Source organism: Hoplias malabaricus, chromosome 4, assembly GCF_029633855.1.
Source record: "Hoplias malabaricus isolate fHopMal1 chromosome 4, fHopMal1.hap1, whole genome shotgun sequence".
Taxonomy (NCBI): Eukaryota; Metazoa; Chordata; class Actinopteri; order Characiformes; family Erythrinidae; genus Hoplias; species Hoplias malabaricus.
The window spans coordinates 29,693,385-29,708,402 of NC_089803.1; the positions used below are offsets into that span (position 1 = coordinate 29,693,385).

At 36.8% G+C, this 15,018-nt stretch overlaps 1 protein-coding gene across 1 annotated transcript; it reads left to right on the forward strand.

The window, feature by feature from the left end:
- Positions 1-99: 99 nt before the first annotated feature.
- On the forward strand, positions 100-14,774 carry LOC136694831 (anoctamin-9). Its single transcript, XM_066668659.1, has 24 exons — positions 100-236; positions 2,000-2,077; positions 2,672-2,794; positions 3,046-3,185; positions 5,077-5,126; positions 6,033-6,106; positions 7,403-7,482; positions 7,575-7,709; positions 9,212-9,305; positions 9,692-9,752; positions 9,830-9,912; positions 10,325-10,429; positions 10,557-10,724; positions 11,066-11,102; positions 11,209-11,320; positions 11,415-11,472; positions 11,636-11,733; positions 11,822-12,012; positions 12,107-12,259; positions 12,351-12,498; positions 12,603-12,713; positions 12,804-12,897; positions 13,069-13,181; positions 13,409-14,774. The coding sequence occupies exons 1-24, from the start codon at positions 162-164 to the stop codon at positions 13,464-13,466; spliced, it is 2,439 nt and encodes an 812-aa protein (XP_066524756.1). The 5' UTR covers positions 100-161; the 3' UTR covers positions 13,467-14,774.
- The last annotated feature ends 244 nt before the right edge of the window (positions 14,775-15,018 follow it).

The following is a 15,018-nucleotide window of genomic DNA, read 5'->3' on the forward strand; positions in this document are numbered from 1 at the left end:
CAGGTGACATTCCAGCTCTGAGAACAACTCAGTAACCAGCGAGCATCCAGAGTTCCTCCTCACACACAGCGCGGAAGTAGACACTTTTTAATGAGTTCAATGCTACTGAGAGCTGGAATCGGAGTAAATGCTGAACTCCAAGAGGGGATGAAGTAACTCTCATGGAGCAAGAAACGTCCAGCTCACTGCTGGGGGTCCCTTCACGCTCGAGGCAAACCCTCAGACATAAGAGAACGGTGAGAGACCAACACATTCACACTCGCTCTGCTTTAACATTGATTCGCCTCACTCTCTAAAGTAACCAGAACACAGAGTGAAATACACTGAATCTGGATGCCTTCAATTTGCTGTAAAAGATTACCAAATGGTAGTCTAAATTAACAAAAGTTATATTCTGTTAAAGTGTTATTTAAAGTCCATTAAATATAATATTTGAGCTATTCTGGTTACTTAATAATTGAAAGCAATTTTTACGTGTACTAGACTCAATGTAAATCTGAAGGTTATCAGGCTCGGAGCTGAGTTTCAGTGACGTAATACAGGCAAAAAACAAAACAGGTTCTTTATTTATATTTAATTTATTTATTTACGACGGTCATTATTGATAGATTTTGGGGTTTTACTCATCTATCCGTACCCTTTTATTGAAATTCACTGAAAATATGTCCTGGAATTTATTCTGCCCAATTCCAGCTGAGAAAATGCAGGAACTTGTAACAAGATTGTTCACCCGAGGCTGTGTAAAATTGCTTTTTTTTTTTTTTATTATTTGATAAGGAACAAGGAAATGCCTAAGTGACCATGAACCACCCCAAAGGCCCTGAAAATAGTTTCAGTTTTCAGAGGAGGATTTAAGATAACTGAAAAGAACATATGTGAACAGCATTAAGCAGATGCTGTTATTCGAAATGGCTTACAGTTTTATTCATGTTACAGAGGTGGATTAACACACAGTTAGGAGTCTGGCCCAAGGTTTATTGATGTAGTGTGGTGTTCCTGCCCAAATGGACAATCAAAGCCCCGTGTGCTAACGAGGGGACATCAGTGTGATCCCTTATGCTTTTTTTTTTAAAATATATAGATGTGTGGATGTTTGAAATCTTCACTGAAAATCCACTTATGATTTCATCTTGAAACTGTTAAAGTTTATTGTAATATTTGAAGGTGTTTTATTGTTTTGGAGGAAGCTGCAAGTCTCTTATGCTTATGGTAAATCGCTATGCTGTTCTGTTGTTTGGTTTAACGGGTGTACAAACCGTCCAGACTTATGCTTTTGCCAGTTAGGTTTACTGGGGGCTTGTCCAGACAAAATTGGGAAACTTAGTACTTTAGAGGATCGAATCAATTGAATCATTTTGAGACACACCTGTGAAACACGTTCAAATCTATTGTAGACTATATGTCAGGTGTAATTGTTCTTTGTCATCTAATGTTACATCTTGAACTAGCTCTTCAGTCTGCAAGTATGTAAACTCCCTCATCTAAAAATACTTTCTCACCATAGAAACAGACCTTATCACATGTCTTATAACTTGCTGCCATTCATACTAATTCTGTGGAATTGAGAGCAGTTCTAAATCACTAGGGAAGCATCAGTTTAGTTTTGGTTTATGTTTAATCTTAAGGTCAATGCGATATAATAAAACTGAAAGTTGAGATTTAAGGGAAGGGAGCTTGTCTAATAAAAGCATTAGTTTGCAACATTTTTTTACAGTTTCTTTTAATATAATGTCTAATGCCAGGCATCTAATGGCACCTGCCAGGGTGTGCACATTCCTTTCATTCTTAAGTGATTAATTTTGACTTACTAAATACCATTTAAGGTCATTTTCAATGTTTAAAAATGGTTTCTGTTTGTTTTGTTGTAATACTTTAGTAATGCTTGGCTGGATTGTGTTAGGCTAGTCACTAAGATTCCTGAAGTCAGTTTGCCATTGTTAGTGATTGTTAGTATTATGATGAGGTACTGTGAGATGCATTCATAAAGATGCCTTTACAGGGAAGCATCGAGTTGTTGGAAGCCATCGGAATAGTAACGAAAGACAATGGCCATGGGAGCTTCTCTATGCTACATTTGGTAAGATACATCATAATATATCAAACATTATTACATTTAGTTTAAAATTTGCAGAGTGCCCTGGACACCATTAATCTTAAGTTTATCAAAATATCATGAAAGGAAATAAGGACTAGTTTTATTCCAATGTGATTCATGTCCAGATATATGCAGCCTTCTCTTGATGTCATTATCATTTTAGTACTAAATAATAATCTTGAACTGTGCTCAAAAGATGTGACTGCCCTTTCATAAATTAAGCATCCTGCCTCTGCAAAATCAGATTTGCTCCAATAAGTACATGTATGTTAGCCATATTTAAACCATTAGCACAGAAAGCTTCCCACTGTGTGAGTTAAAGGTGTAGTCAGAATATGTTGCAATATACACTTAAGCTGTTGCATTACAGTTTGTAAAGTGGTGGATAATCTTTTGTCAGTGTTTAAACAGTGTTTAAGTAAAAGAAAAAACGTTCTGATTAGATTTTACAGTCAGATTACTCACCAACTGAATGTGATGGAATGTTGCTTATGTGATGGTTCTGGAATAGCACATCTATTTTAGGCCACGTATGACCTGAGATAAACATGTCTTTATTGCTGGGTTTATACTCAGAACACTTCACAGTCCTTTGACTACGTTCTGGTGGCCCATAAAACAGAAGATGATGGCACGGAGAGCTTCAGGAAACAAAGGGACTTCATCAGTGCTTTAAAAGAAAAGAATTTAGACGTAAAGGTATTTTTTTCCATTGAAGAATGATTTTGCAGTTTTTTAACATGATTGATGATGTGTTATGATTAAAGGTGGGTCTCTATATTTTGTTTCTGTAATTCTTTTCCTCTTAAAAACTCATACATTGCAATATTGCATCTATGCAATTTCAGCAATATACTTAAATTCATCATATTCTCAACAATAATTAATTATTATTTACTAAAACATTTAATAGCATATATTTATTGTATGGTTTTTTAATTATGTGGCAGAAAATACCAGATGAAGATAAAGTTTTTTATGGAATTATTGCCCCAAACGAGATCTTTGAGACATACAGATACCTGCTCTGTGTGTCTGATGCCTATAACTGGAGTTGTGAAGAACAGGGTACCATTCCACCATCGACCAGGTATTAACACACAGACACTCACCAAACACACACACACACTTTTCATTATGGTATATGAAAAATTGAAGGCCGTCAAGTTTATGGTGTTCCACAAAGGTCTGTTCTTGGCCCACTATTATTCAGCCTCTATATGCTGCTACGGTTTGGGTTCAGATCCACTACTGACGACAACCAACTGTATATATCAGCCAGACCTAATGACATTGCTTGTCTACATAAAATAACAGCCTGTCTAGGTATAGATACAGAAATGTTCACTTGGAAATGCGGCTATGAATTTTGATAATTTTATGGTAATACCCAGTACCTTTGTTAAAAACATAGCTTTTGCTTCGACTGTCACATTTGACACCTATATATTCAATAGATTCAAAATCGCCTTTTCCACTTTATTGGCAGTATGGACAAAATTAGTCCTATTTCATCCTTAAATGATGCTGAAAAACTAATCCATGCATTTTTAAGTGCTACACAAGCTTCAGTTAGTTTCAATGCAGCAGCCAGAGTGCTCACAAGAGCTCGAAAATTGGACAATAAAACACCAGTTCTCTCATCCCTACACTGGCTACCCATAAAATAAATTCACATTGATTATATAATACTCTTCTTTGCTCAGAAATCTTGAAATGATTTAGACCCAGAGTATCTTTCTGAATGTCTCATACCTTATCACCAATCATGTACACTTTGTTCACAGGATGTCGGTTTACTCTTAGTTCCTCGCATTAGGAAAAACAGTTCAAGAGGAAATGGCTTTTCTCACAAAGCTCCTTACCTCTGCAATAGCCTTTTTGTTACTGTTAAGGGCTGTTATATCTTTTTTATTATTAATTAATTCATTCATTATCTGTAAGTGCTTATCCAGTTCAGGGTCGCGGGGGGTCCAGAGCCTACCTGGAATCATTGGGCGCAAGGCGGGAATACACCCTGGAGGGGGCACCAGTCCTTCACAGGGCAACACAGACACACACATTCACTCACACACTCACAACTAGGGACACTTTTGAGTCGCCAATCCATCTACCAATGTGTGCTTTTGGACTGTGGGAGGAAACCGGAGCACCCGGAGGAAACCCACGCGGACATGGGGAGAACACACCAAACTCCTCACAGACAGTCACCCGGAGCGGGAATCGAACCCACAACCTCCAGGTCCCTGGAGCTGTGTGACTGCGACACTACCTGCTGTGCCACCGTGCCGCCCCGCTTTTTTATTAGTTTTTTGGGGAAAAAAAAGCACTGCATGCTCTCTCTCTCTCCTGCATGTTTGTTTATTGTTTGTTGCTGTGTTACTTTGCCTGGCCCCTGGATGCTTTCTGCAGGGTTATTCCCCTCCTGCTTTACGGTGAACCCATTAAACTCCTTATTTCTCCTGACTCTCTCATGCTTTGAGATGTCCTGATCCTGCTGCTCTCCCTGGTAATGCCCTGATCCAGGACTGCCTCTTTTCACCCTGTACAAGGTCTTGACTTTGTCCAACCTTCAGCACCATGCTTGGTCATGCAAAGCACAAATCTTCTCTGCACCTGCTTTAACCCACAGAACCACAGACTACCTTCTTCTTTCCCATACATCTTCATCACTAATGCTTTACCTTCATATTACTTATGACTCATGATTATCAGTTCTCTTTAATTTCTGTTCTGTTATATGTTGTGTTCAGAAGTGTTAACCAAAGGAGGTTCAGCTTTATGAGTCTTGGTTACTTCCAAGGTTTCTTCCCCGTGAAGGAGTTTTTCTTTGCCACTGTTGCCCATGGCTTAATCATAGAAGTTTTTGACCCGGAAAGTTATTTGTGATGACTATCTGTTGTAAAAAGCGCTATATAAACAAAATTTTGATTGATTAAAAGATTGATTGATTGATTGATTGATTGATTGATCTATTGCAGAATACGAATAGTCAACTTCATAGTGGAACACACAAGCATTAAGACTGATGGTAAGGACTGGAACATTATCTTGTCATTGCTGCTCAGTATTGCCTGAGTTATCTGTGTGCTGAAATACATCCCTCATTTCCAGAAAATTTGGGACATTTGGTATAAGGCAATAAAATAAAAAATCTGTAATTTATTAATACGTTTGAACATGTCTTTAAATGGCAATTAAATGACAAATGGCAATTGCACAAATAAAAGTTTTTCAGTATTTTTTCAGTAAACCAACTTGTGGTTTTCTAAAGTTCTCCTAAGCCCAACTGACAATGTTTAGCCAAGCAGCATCTGAAGACTCAAAGACTCAAACACTCTTGTTCCACCTTTCTCTGCAAAGACATTTCCTGAATCTTTTCACAATATTATGAGTAGCAGATGGAGAAAGACCTAAATTATTTGCAATCTTGCGCTGAGAGTTTCTTATTTACATTTTGAAAGTTCTCTCACGAATAGCAAGACATTTTGAGCCATGATATATCTTTAGCTGCGAAGCCAGGACCTTTAGTTGCAAAGCCAAGCCTGGTGGATGCTCCTTTAAACCTTTTATATTCACTTGCTCACTGAAAAATGTTTCAGAAAGTTTAACTTCAATATTTTGTTTTTAAAATATATTTTTATTTTATATTTTATCAGCTATCCCCTTATTTTACCAATTTCAACTTTTTTTTAGTGTTGCCAGCTTTAAACAAACAATAACACTAACAATGTCAGTGAAAATTCTGGGAAGCTTTTATCTCTGCTTTTGTCAGTTAAATGCGATCAATTTCTTAGATTCTTAGACTCTTGTGTTATTGCCTTATTCATAGATTCTTAAGTTATTATGCCTTATCCCAAAGTTTTGGAAATGAACTGAATTTGACAGAAATACATTTGTCAGAACACAACTCTAATACATCCTGTGTCTTCCTTAGTCTCAGGTGTGGAAGAGTACCTGTCAGATCTCATTAAAAAGAAAGTATTCGAGGCTCAGTTTTGTCTTCATGAGGTAATATATATATATATACTACTATTACTAACATTCTTCACTCTTCTTGCCATCCTTTAATATGCATTTAAGTTTTAAAGGTGTTAATATAAAATGAAGCAAGTGCTCACTTGTAATTGACATTTGCTTTCTGGGAGTATTTGCCTGCAGTCATCATTATGGGGCAGCTGTGGCCTAGTGTTAGGGTTAGAGAAGTAGTTTTGGGATTGGAAAGTTGCTGGTTTGATTCCCACAACCAGCAGGAAAATTGAGAGCAGGGGCAGGAGAGAACAAGACACATTTTGTTGTATGTTTTATATATGCACATTGGCATTTGCATTGCATTTGAAATACCAGTGTGTTTGTCGGTTGTCAACACGGTGTAATTAATTTAACCTGGTTACATACAGCACTATGTGGCCAGCATTCTTTTAAGGATTCATTTTATCAGGCGGTTTCTTTAATTGTCTAGTTTGTTTTGGAAATTTCCTTAGCATTGCATTATAGCACTAAACCTCACACTTTTCATCTAAATGTAGTCAAACAGAACACACTCACAATATTACTAGTAAAATACAATACAATTATTTTTGTTACTATTGCAACTTTACGTTAGGAATTCATAACAACTTACATTTCACAATTCTATGTGAATGTAATCACTGTCATGGAGCATCTATGACTTGTGTAATGACAGAGAGATAAGCATTGACTGTTTGAATCTACGTCATGGCAAAATGATAAAGCAATATTAGGCAATCCATTTCTAAACACACACACAAACAGCACACAAACACATGTCATATAAGATTGTCAATCAATGCCTTGTACTGGACAGAAATATGACAGTCAGTGTTTCAAACTAAAATATTATTTAAATATTAATTTAAAGATTATCATCAACATAGGTTTAGGTATATTAGATGTGAAACACCTCAAGGCATTAGCTCACTTACATACTCATGGGGCTAAGTAGAAATGAATGTGTGGCCTGTTGCTGTTGTGACAACACAGTGTGCTTAACAAAAACCTGAGGGACATACAAGTTGTCTGAACACGTGCAATATAAATACTGCCCACCTCATGTGTCTTTCACATGTGTTTTACACACCCCACTGCATTTTGTGTGTTTTAATAGTGTTGGGGTGTTTGAAAAAAGCTGTGTGACTTGCCTGAACTCAGCCTGAAAGTACTATGTTTTCCAGGCCTTCCATGATACATTCACTACATTGTTTCTGGAGGAGTAGAAAAAAATCAATTTAGCACAGCATTTTGGCAGAAGTTGGGTCTCATGTTCTGCTTAATTTTTAATTTTAGAAATTGGAACAGAAAGAGCTGAGCAGCAGTTGGGCTCGATGGTCGGCCTGTTTTAATGGGCAACCCATCACAACTGTAAGGTACAGTGCATAAATCACACTTAATACACTGAGTGAAGTGTATGCACTCTGATGAAAACAGGCTGAGAGTACATTTCTGTATGCTTTTCCAGAGACTACTTTGGGGAAAAGGTGGCTCTGTATTTCCTGTGGCTGGGATGGTACACTTTTCTGCTGATCCCTGCTGCTGCGTTGGGGGTCATAGTCTTCCTCTATGGCCTGGCCTTCTTCAAAACCAACCCTCTAATGTGAGTTCTGTGATACTGATCATGTAGGATGTAGTCAGATAGTAACAAACTGTTTTTAAAATTTGTTTTTATTTTATATAACATACTGAGCTGCCAAAACATGGTCAGAACAGTGGGCACTGCGGTGGTACCATTACATGTACATTTTCAGTACCTTTAGTTAGGGAACATTATTGAACCATATTCTACCATATATTTGTGTTGATTCCATATGCCTAATTTCATCTCCAGGACTTATATTATGTTTTCTTATTTTTTATTTTACACAGTTCTATAAAGAAATCTTACAAATATTCACCAACACTTGTGGAGAAGAGAATGTAATGTACATTTAAGGAACACAACTGGACTTTAAAACCACTACTGTACCTTTTAAAAGGTACTTTTAAACTGTATGTACCTTTAGTAACCAATAAGGTACCTCCACTTTACCATTTTTTCTGAGAGTGTATGATAGAAATTTGAGAATTTTTTTTTTAATTTTACACTTTGTTTTAATGTATTTTGATAATCACATGACTGTACGTTGCACTCTGAAGACTGTCTTTTCTGTGTCACTGTATGCTATGTGGTAAATAAGGAAATTATGGGAAGTAGGGAAGATGCAATCAGTGTTCAGTTGTTTTATAGAAATGCATTTCAATAACTTGCAACTTGTGCATCATTCAGTTAATAAAATGAAAAATAAAACAGAGTGGTTTGATATGAAATGGTTCAATGTAGATAAGCCTACCAAATGTCTTTTTTAATGGTCACTAATATAAGCCTTAGTGACTGATTATTTATTTAAATTCCACTATGTCATATTCATGCCACTTTTTTTCTTTCGTGGCTATTTTGTAACCTTCGGTTTGTACATTTATTGAACATTTTAGGACCTAACATTATCAACAAGATTTTGGCTTCAGAGAAGTCTGATAATACAGACATTACAATACCAAGATGTGTTTATAGTTAAGTTATAGAATCTAGCTGGAGTCAAGTTCACCAGTGTCTCCTTACTGGTTCCAGTAAGTAGCTACAAGTTTTTAGCTACATGCAAATTTTTCTCACTCTGCCACATTTGTAAGAGTTCACACCCTCAGACTGACAAAGACTCTCATGTGATGAATCACCAGCAGAGATGCAAATGCCACAGAGGTTTCATATCCTCTATTTGAACTAATCCGCGAAAGCAAGGCTGGTAGGAATTACAACCACATATCATCTTGCAGAACTAAGCTGTTTTGATAAGAGAACAGAATTGTTATGTTCATAATTTGACACAACAGAAGGTTTGAGAAAAAAACACAACAATTTATTACAGCTATTTGAATGCTGCTCTGAATAAGAGCTTTGGTTGATTTTGCAATTATCGGTGATTATTAAGTTTGCATAACTTCTCCTACCTGATACAGCAGTAGAGGTACAGCATAGCTGAAATACCTCTGTTTTGTTCCACAGCATTCTAGTTCATTGAGTAATTACATAAGTGTTTCCTTGTGTGTGTGTGTATTTTACAGTCATGAAGTGTGTGAATCAGACACTCTCATGTGCCCACTCTGTGATGAGAAATGCAAGGTCTGGCAGCTGTCTGATACCTGCTTATATGCAAAGGTATTCTCCTATTTAATGAGTTCCTTTTGATTGTATCCTGCCCTTAATAGAGTGATGTGCTGGCAGTCTATGTACACTGTAAACAATTGCTATAATTCAAAGTATTTTGGTTAACATTTTGGTAAAAATAGGTTATTGTTTTTTGCTAAGGGTTTATGGAATTCTAGTTATTTCTTAAAAGAACTGCTTATAATGTAAAAACAACACAGGAAATTTTAGAATGGATATAGGTTCCTAGAGTTCAAAGCAAAATAAAAAGAAATCTGTACTTTAAGAAAACACTATAATCAGGAACTCATCTTCACAGGAGCCACTGTTACACAGCTCCCAGAAGCTCAGTGTTGAGAGCTCAGGTTTCACAGTTTGTGTTGTTTCACTCCATGTAGGTGAGCATACTGTTCGACAATGAGGGAACAGTTGCATTTGCCATGTTCATGGCAGTGTGGGGTAAGTTTTGCTTATTATTCTGACTTTAAATCTTTCTACAGCAGATCTGTTTACATTGACACTGACTTACCTTTTAGCTACTGTGTTTCTGGAGTTCTGGAAACGCCATCGGGCATCATATGTCTCGGAGTGGAAGGTTTTTGACTGGTGTGAAGAAGAGGTAGGACTAAGATATAACACCTTTCTTTGTACATTTTTGTCTGATGCTAATAATTATAATGTACTTTATAAGTTCTTAAACCATAAATGACTGTATTTGGGCCCACATTATAAAATGATGCAATGCTTTGGTGGATATCACCATTTGGGTTTGGGAAAGCATTGATAATTCTATGTAACACAGTGATAAACATGCTTAAGTGCCCATTTTTGGATTGTTTTTTTAATCTTGAATTTACAGTAAAGATAAAACAATGTATATTAAACAGGAAAACATCACACAATGTGTTTTTTTTACTGTTTTCTATTTTAATACAGCTTTCTGTTTTCCTTAGCATATCACATACTGCATACAGATACATACAAATGCTCAGAGAGGCTCTCTGTGTTTATGTGCATGTGTGTAATTGCAGGAGGAGTTGATTCTGGAGATTGTAAATGATCCTAATTGTGAATCAAAGAAGCACAGTCACTCATACCTGCGCAGTACTCTAGTGATGGTGTTGGTGACACTCATGGTGAGGACTCCTTTAGGACATGATGCACCAAACAGATTTCAGTGAACGCTGGCTTTGCGTGTAAAGATTGTGAGATTCCTGCACCCGGCATTATTGTTTAATATTTTCTATCTGTGCATTTGTTCAGTTGCTGTTAATTATTGGATTGGCGCATGCTCTGGTGGTTTTCAGGGTAATAGCCAGCGTCCAGTTTGCTAAGCCCACCAACTGGAAATTCTTGTCTGAGAACTCCAGTACAGTGGCTTTCATGCTGGGAGCTGTGCTGCATTATGTCACAATAACAGTCATGACCCGGGTAAGATATACTTTCTTATCAGTTTTATACATTATCATGCTTCCTTCTAAGAAAATGTTTTAAAGAATAATCCTATAATGTGCAATTATTTGCCATTATAAAATGTACAATGAAATGTATCTTCCGCATCTGTGGCAGTAAACACACACAAACACACTATGGGCTGTGAACACACACTCAGAGCAGTGGGTAGACATCCCCAGCGCTTTGGGAGCATTTGTGGGATCAGTGCCTTGCTCAAGGACACTTCAGCCATGGATGTTCCTGCTGGTGCTGGGGATTGAACTGGCAACCTTCCGGTATCTAACATCTAATTTATTTTTTCTTATAACATCGTGCAGGTCAATCGCTGTGTGGCCATGAAGCTATGTGAACTAGGTTAGTGGAAAGTGATTATGGCAGTTTCACTAAGAATTGCATTTTAAAATGTCCACTATTGAGGTCACTGAGGTCACTTTAGTTAATTCCTTATTCTCTCTTGTAGAGAATGTACGTTCCCATGCAGCTGTTGAAAGGAGTTTCACAGTGAAGATGTTTATTTTCCAGTTCTTCACACTCTTCTCCTCTCTCATCTACACAGCATTCTTCCTTGGCAGGTAAAGTGTATGTGGTAATTGGGGATGATCACTGTGGCTTATGCTTAGTGGATGTTCACGCAAAAAATACAGAATCTGTGCTTTTATATTCCAGGATAAATGGACACCCAGGAGGATATTTTAGGATAGCTGGAATCTGGAGATTAGAAGAGGTAACGTCATATATTTAGTCTGAAACTGAATTTTAGTAATTGTTTATTCAAACCTACTTTTTTGCTTTGGTAAATGGAATCACAATTAAATATGCTACTCAAATGTTCCACTAGAGAGAGCTATACTTATTCAGTGTACTTCAGTGATCTGTCTTATTTGCAGTGCCACCCTAGTGGATGTCTGACAGATCTGTTTATTCAGATGGCCATCATCCTGATTCTCAAACAGATCATCAACAATGTGTTTGAGATCTTTGGCCCGTAAGTCAGAATCTATTAATCTGCTCACAACTATCCCAAAGCTGTATTTATTCTTGAATTTTAAATTATGGGCCTATTTCTTCCATAGTTGGTTTACAGGTTGGAGGAAAAGAATGAAGAGCCGAAAGCTGCGGCGAAAGATTCGGAAGTGTTCACAGAAGTGTACGGCCAATCCACTAGGTGAACTCTGTGAAAACTGTAAAATGAAGGATCTGCTTAGGAACTATGACCTTGAAAATGTGGACCAATTCAGTCTCTTCAATGAGTTCCTAGAAATGGGTACAGACACTGTTTCAAAGAAACATTCAGTTTTCAGCAAATTTGTTCAATGGAATCTTACCACTTTTTTTCTCCTTCCTTCATCTCTTCACAGTACTCCAGTTCAGTTTTACCACCATCTTTGTGGCAGCATTCCCTCTGGCTCCACTGATTGCTTTGCTCAACAACATTATTGAGATCAGACTGGATGCCATAAAGATGGTTAATCTGGAGCGGAGGCTCGTGCCCAGGAAGGCTAACGACATTGGTGAGAGCTAATGTGACTGTCCATGGTACACACAGAAGTCTAAAGAATAAACCACTCAATAGTTTATATATTGTGTGTTTCATATATTTAGGTATCTGGACTGATATACTTGAAACCATTGGTGTGTTAGCCGTCATTGCTAATGGACTAGTCATTGGTATTACCTCTGATTTTATCCCACGCTTGGTGTATCTTTACCGCTATGGACCCTGTGCCCACTCTAATGCCACTGGTATCGAGTAAGCAAAATATCTGGCCTAGACACTATATACATTTGTTATGTATTTAGAAATGTCACTTCCATAATCCCACTCTTTTCCTCTCTCCTTTATCTCTCACACAGTTGTATGGCAGGATATATCAATAGTACACTTTCCATTGCTAATATGACTCATGAAAAAGGCTTTACGCTTCATCAGATGATTCACAATGGCATGAATGTAGCATCCTGCAGGTACTGGTACTAGCATTTGTGGAAGAATCACTGCATTTTCATTAACAGTTATATTAAAATAAATTAACATTTAAATTTTTTTTTCTGTAGCTATAGAGACTATAGGAGTGATGTGGACTACTCGTTGACCAGTCAGTTTTGGGTCATTCTGGCCATCCGGTTTGCCTTTGTTATTTTATTTGAGGTATGATAGCTCTCAGTCTCTGTATAAATGAGACACACGTAAACTTGTAGTATCATTATGGGATGATTTTTTTTAACTGACTTTATCCTCTCTCTCTCTCTCTCTCTCTCTTTCTCTCTCTCTTTCTCTCTCTCTCTCTCTCTCAACAAATGTACTCTCCTTTCTGAGCAGCATGTGGTGGTGATGTGTAAATTTATAGCAGGGTGGTTTATACCTGGTTCTCCCTTAGAGGTGAAAAATAACAGGCTACAAAACAAACTCAGCAGACTGAAGGAGGAGCTGAAGTAAGTGACTGAATCTGCAACTGCAATTTATGTACCTCTATTATTCATTATTAGTGTAGACTTTATGTGAAGAAGGCCATTACCAGAGATTTATGCTACTTTAATTTGTTAGAAGGAAACATTATCATACAGGTACATTCTGGATCAAGATCTGTAGATTTTAACCATGGATAAACCTAGATAGATATTTAACTTTTAACTTAATATTTACTTTTTTTTCTTGACAGAACTGAAAGAAAAAGAAAAGGACGACATAAAGTACAAAGGGATTTCCAAGTAGACTAAGAGAAAGCATAAGCATCAAGAGTATAAGAAACTATTGTACAGTGTGTCAGTATGAGATCTAAGCATTCAAACACTTAATTCCAAGAAGAGAGGGCAGGTTTCAAAAATAGAAGAATGAATGAAAAACACTAGGTGTTGTGCACAGTTAACCGAACAAATGCTCACAGATGTGTACTATGTAAATACCAATTTCATGATAAAAAAAAAGTATGACAATGCAATTGTTTTTTATTTCCTTACACATTTATGAATTTTGATTCTATGCTAAATTTTGTACTTTAAGCTGTACTTTATTTGTTTACTGAATGTTTTTATTTGCATTTTATATTGCTTGTTTATTTTCATATACTTTTCATGCACTGGAAACTTTAGGTGTACAAAAAGTTTTAAAGTGTTTTTGTGTAACATTTAATTGTAATTCAAAGACTATTCATTCTAATCAATAGTTGTACTTTTATGGTAACTTATGTAGTAATAAAAATAACAGTTTTCTTTTATTTAAAAAAAATAGTAGTTTGAAAATGACAAGAAGAATATATCCATGGGCGCAGCAGGTAGTGTCGCAGTCACACAGCTCCAGGGACCTGGAGGTTGTGGGTTCGATTCCCGCTCCGGGTGACTGTCTGTGAGGAGTTGGTGTGTTCTCCCTGTATCCGTGTGGGTTTCCTCCAGGTGCTCCGGTTTCCTCCCACAATCCAAAAACACACGTTGGTAGGTGGATTGTCGACTCAAAAGTGTCTGTAGGTGTGAGTGAATGTGTGTGTGTGTGTGTTGCCCTGTGAAGGACTGGCGCCCCCTCCAGGGTGTATTCCTGCCTTGCGCCCAATGATTCCAGGTAGGCTCTGGACGCACCGCGACCCTGAACTGGATAAGCGGTTACAGATAATGAATGAATTAATATATTCATCAGAGCATTTTCCCATAAGGAAAAAGTGTTGAAAAAGCATATGCTTCTATTTATTCTGTTCTCTGGGATAATAATGTATCCAAAGTACAAGCATGTTTTGGTTTAGATGATTTAATGATTGTGATTTTGATGTAAAATATATTAATACTATTATTAAATAAATGTTTTTTTGTTGTTTTATTTTTTATTAAATGACAATAGATGTTTCTAATACTACACAACTGTTACCATTAAATGACAAACGAGGATGGAATGTTGGAATGTTGAATTAAATTATACTTTACTCAAAAACTATTTAAAATGAATTCAACTGTATAAATCTTTAGAAATGAAGACATGAAAATGTACTCTTTTGTGTTACAGGACTAAGAATGTCATAGAATGTTTTTTATAATAAAAATTGGCCCTATATCAAGTGTCATTTGTGTATAGTCTGGCCTTTTTTCGCTAGGTATAAGTCAAATGTCTATATATGTTATTACAGTCTGTCCAGGCCACAGCAACGAGGCAGACGTCCTCAGTTCTTGTTACAAAGGAAACCATCATCTTTAATGGTAAAGGATAAGCTACTTGTATTGAACTACTGTATATTGTTCCCCAAAACGAGCGTGTTGCAGCAGTTTACAATTAAACACAACATACAAA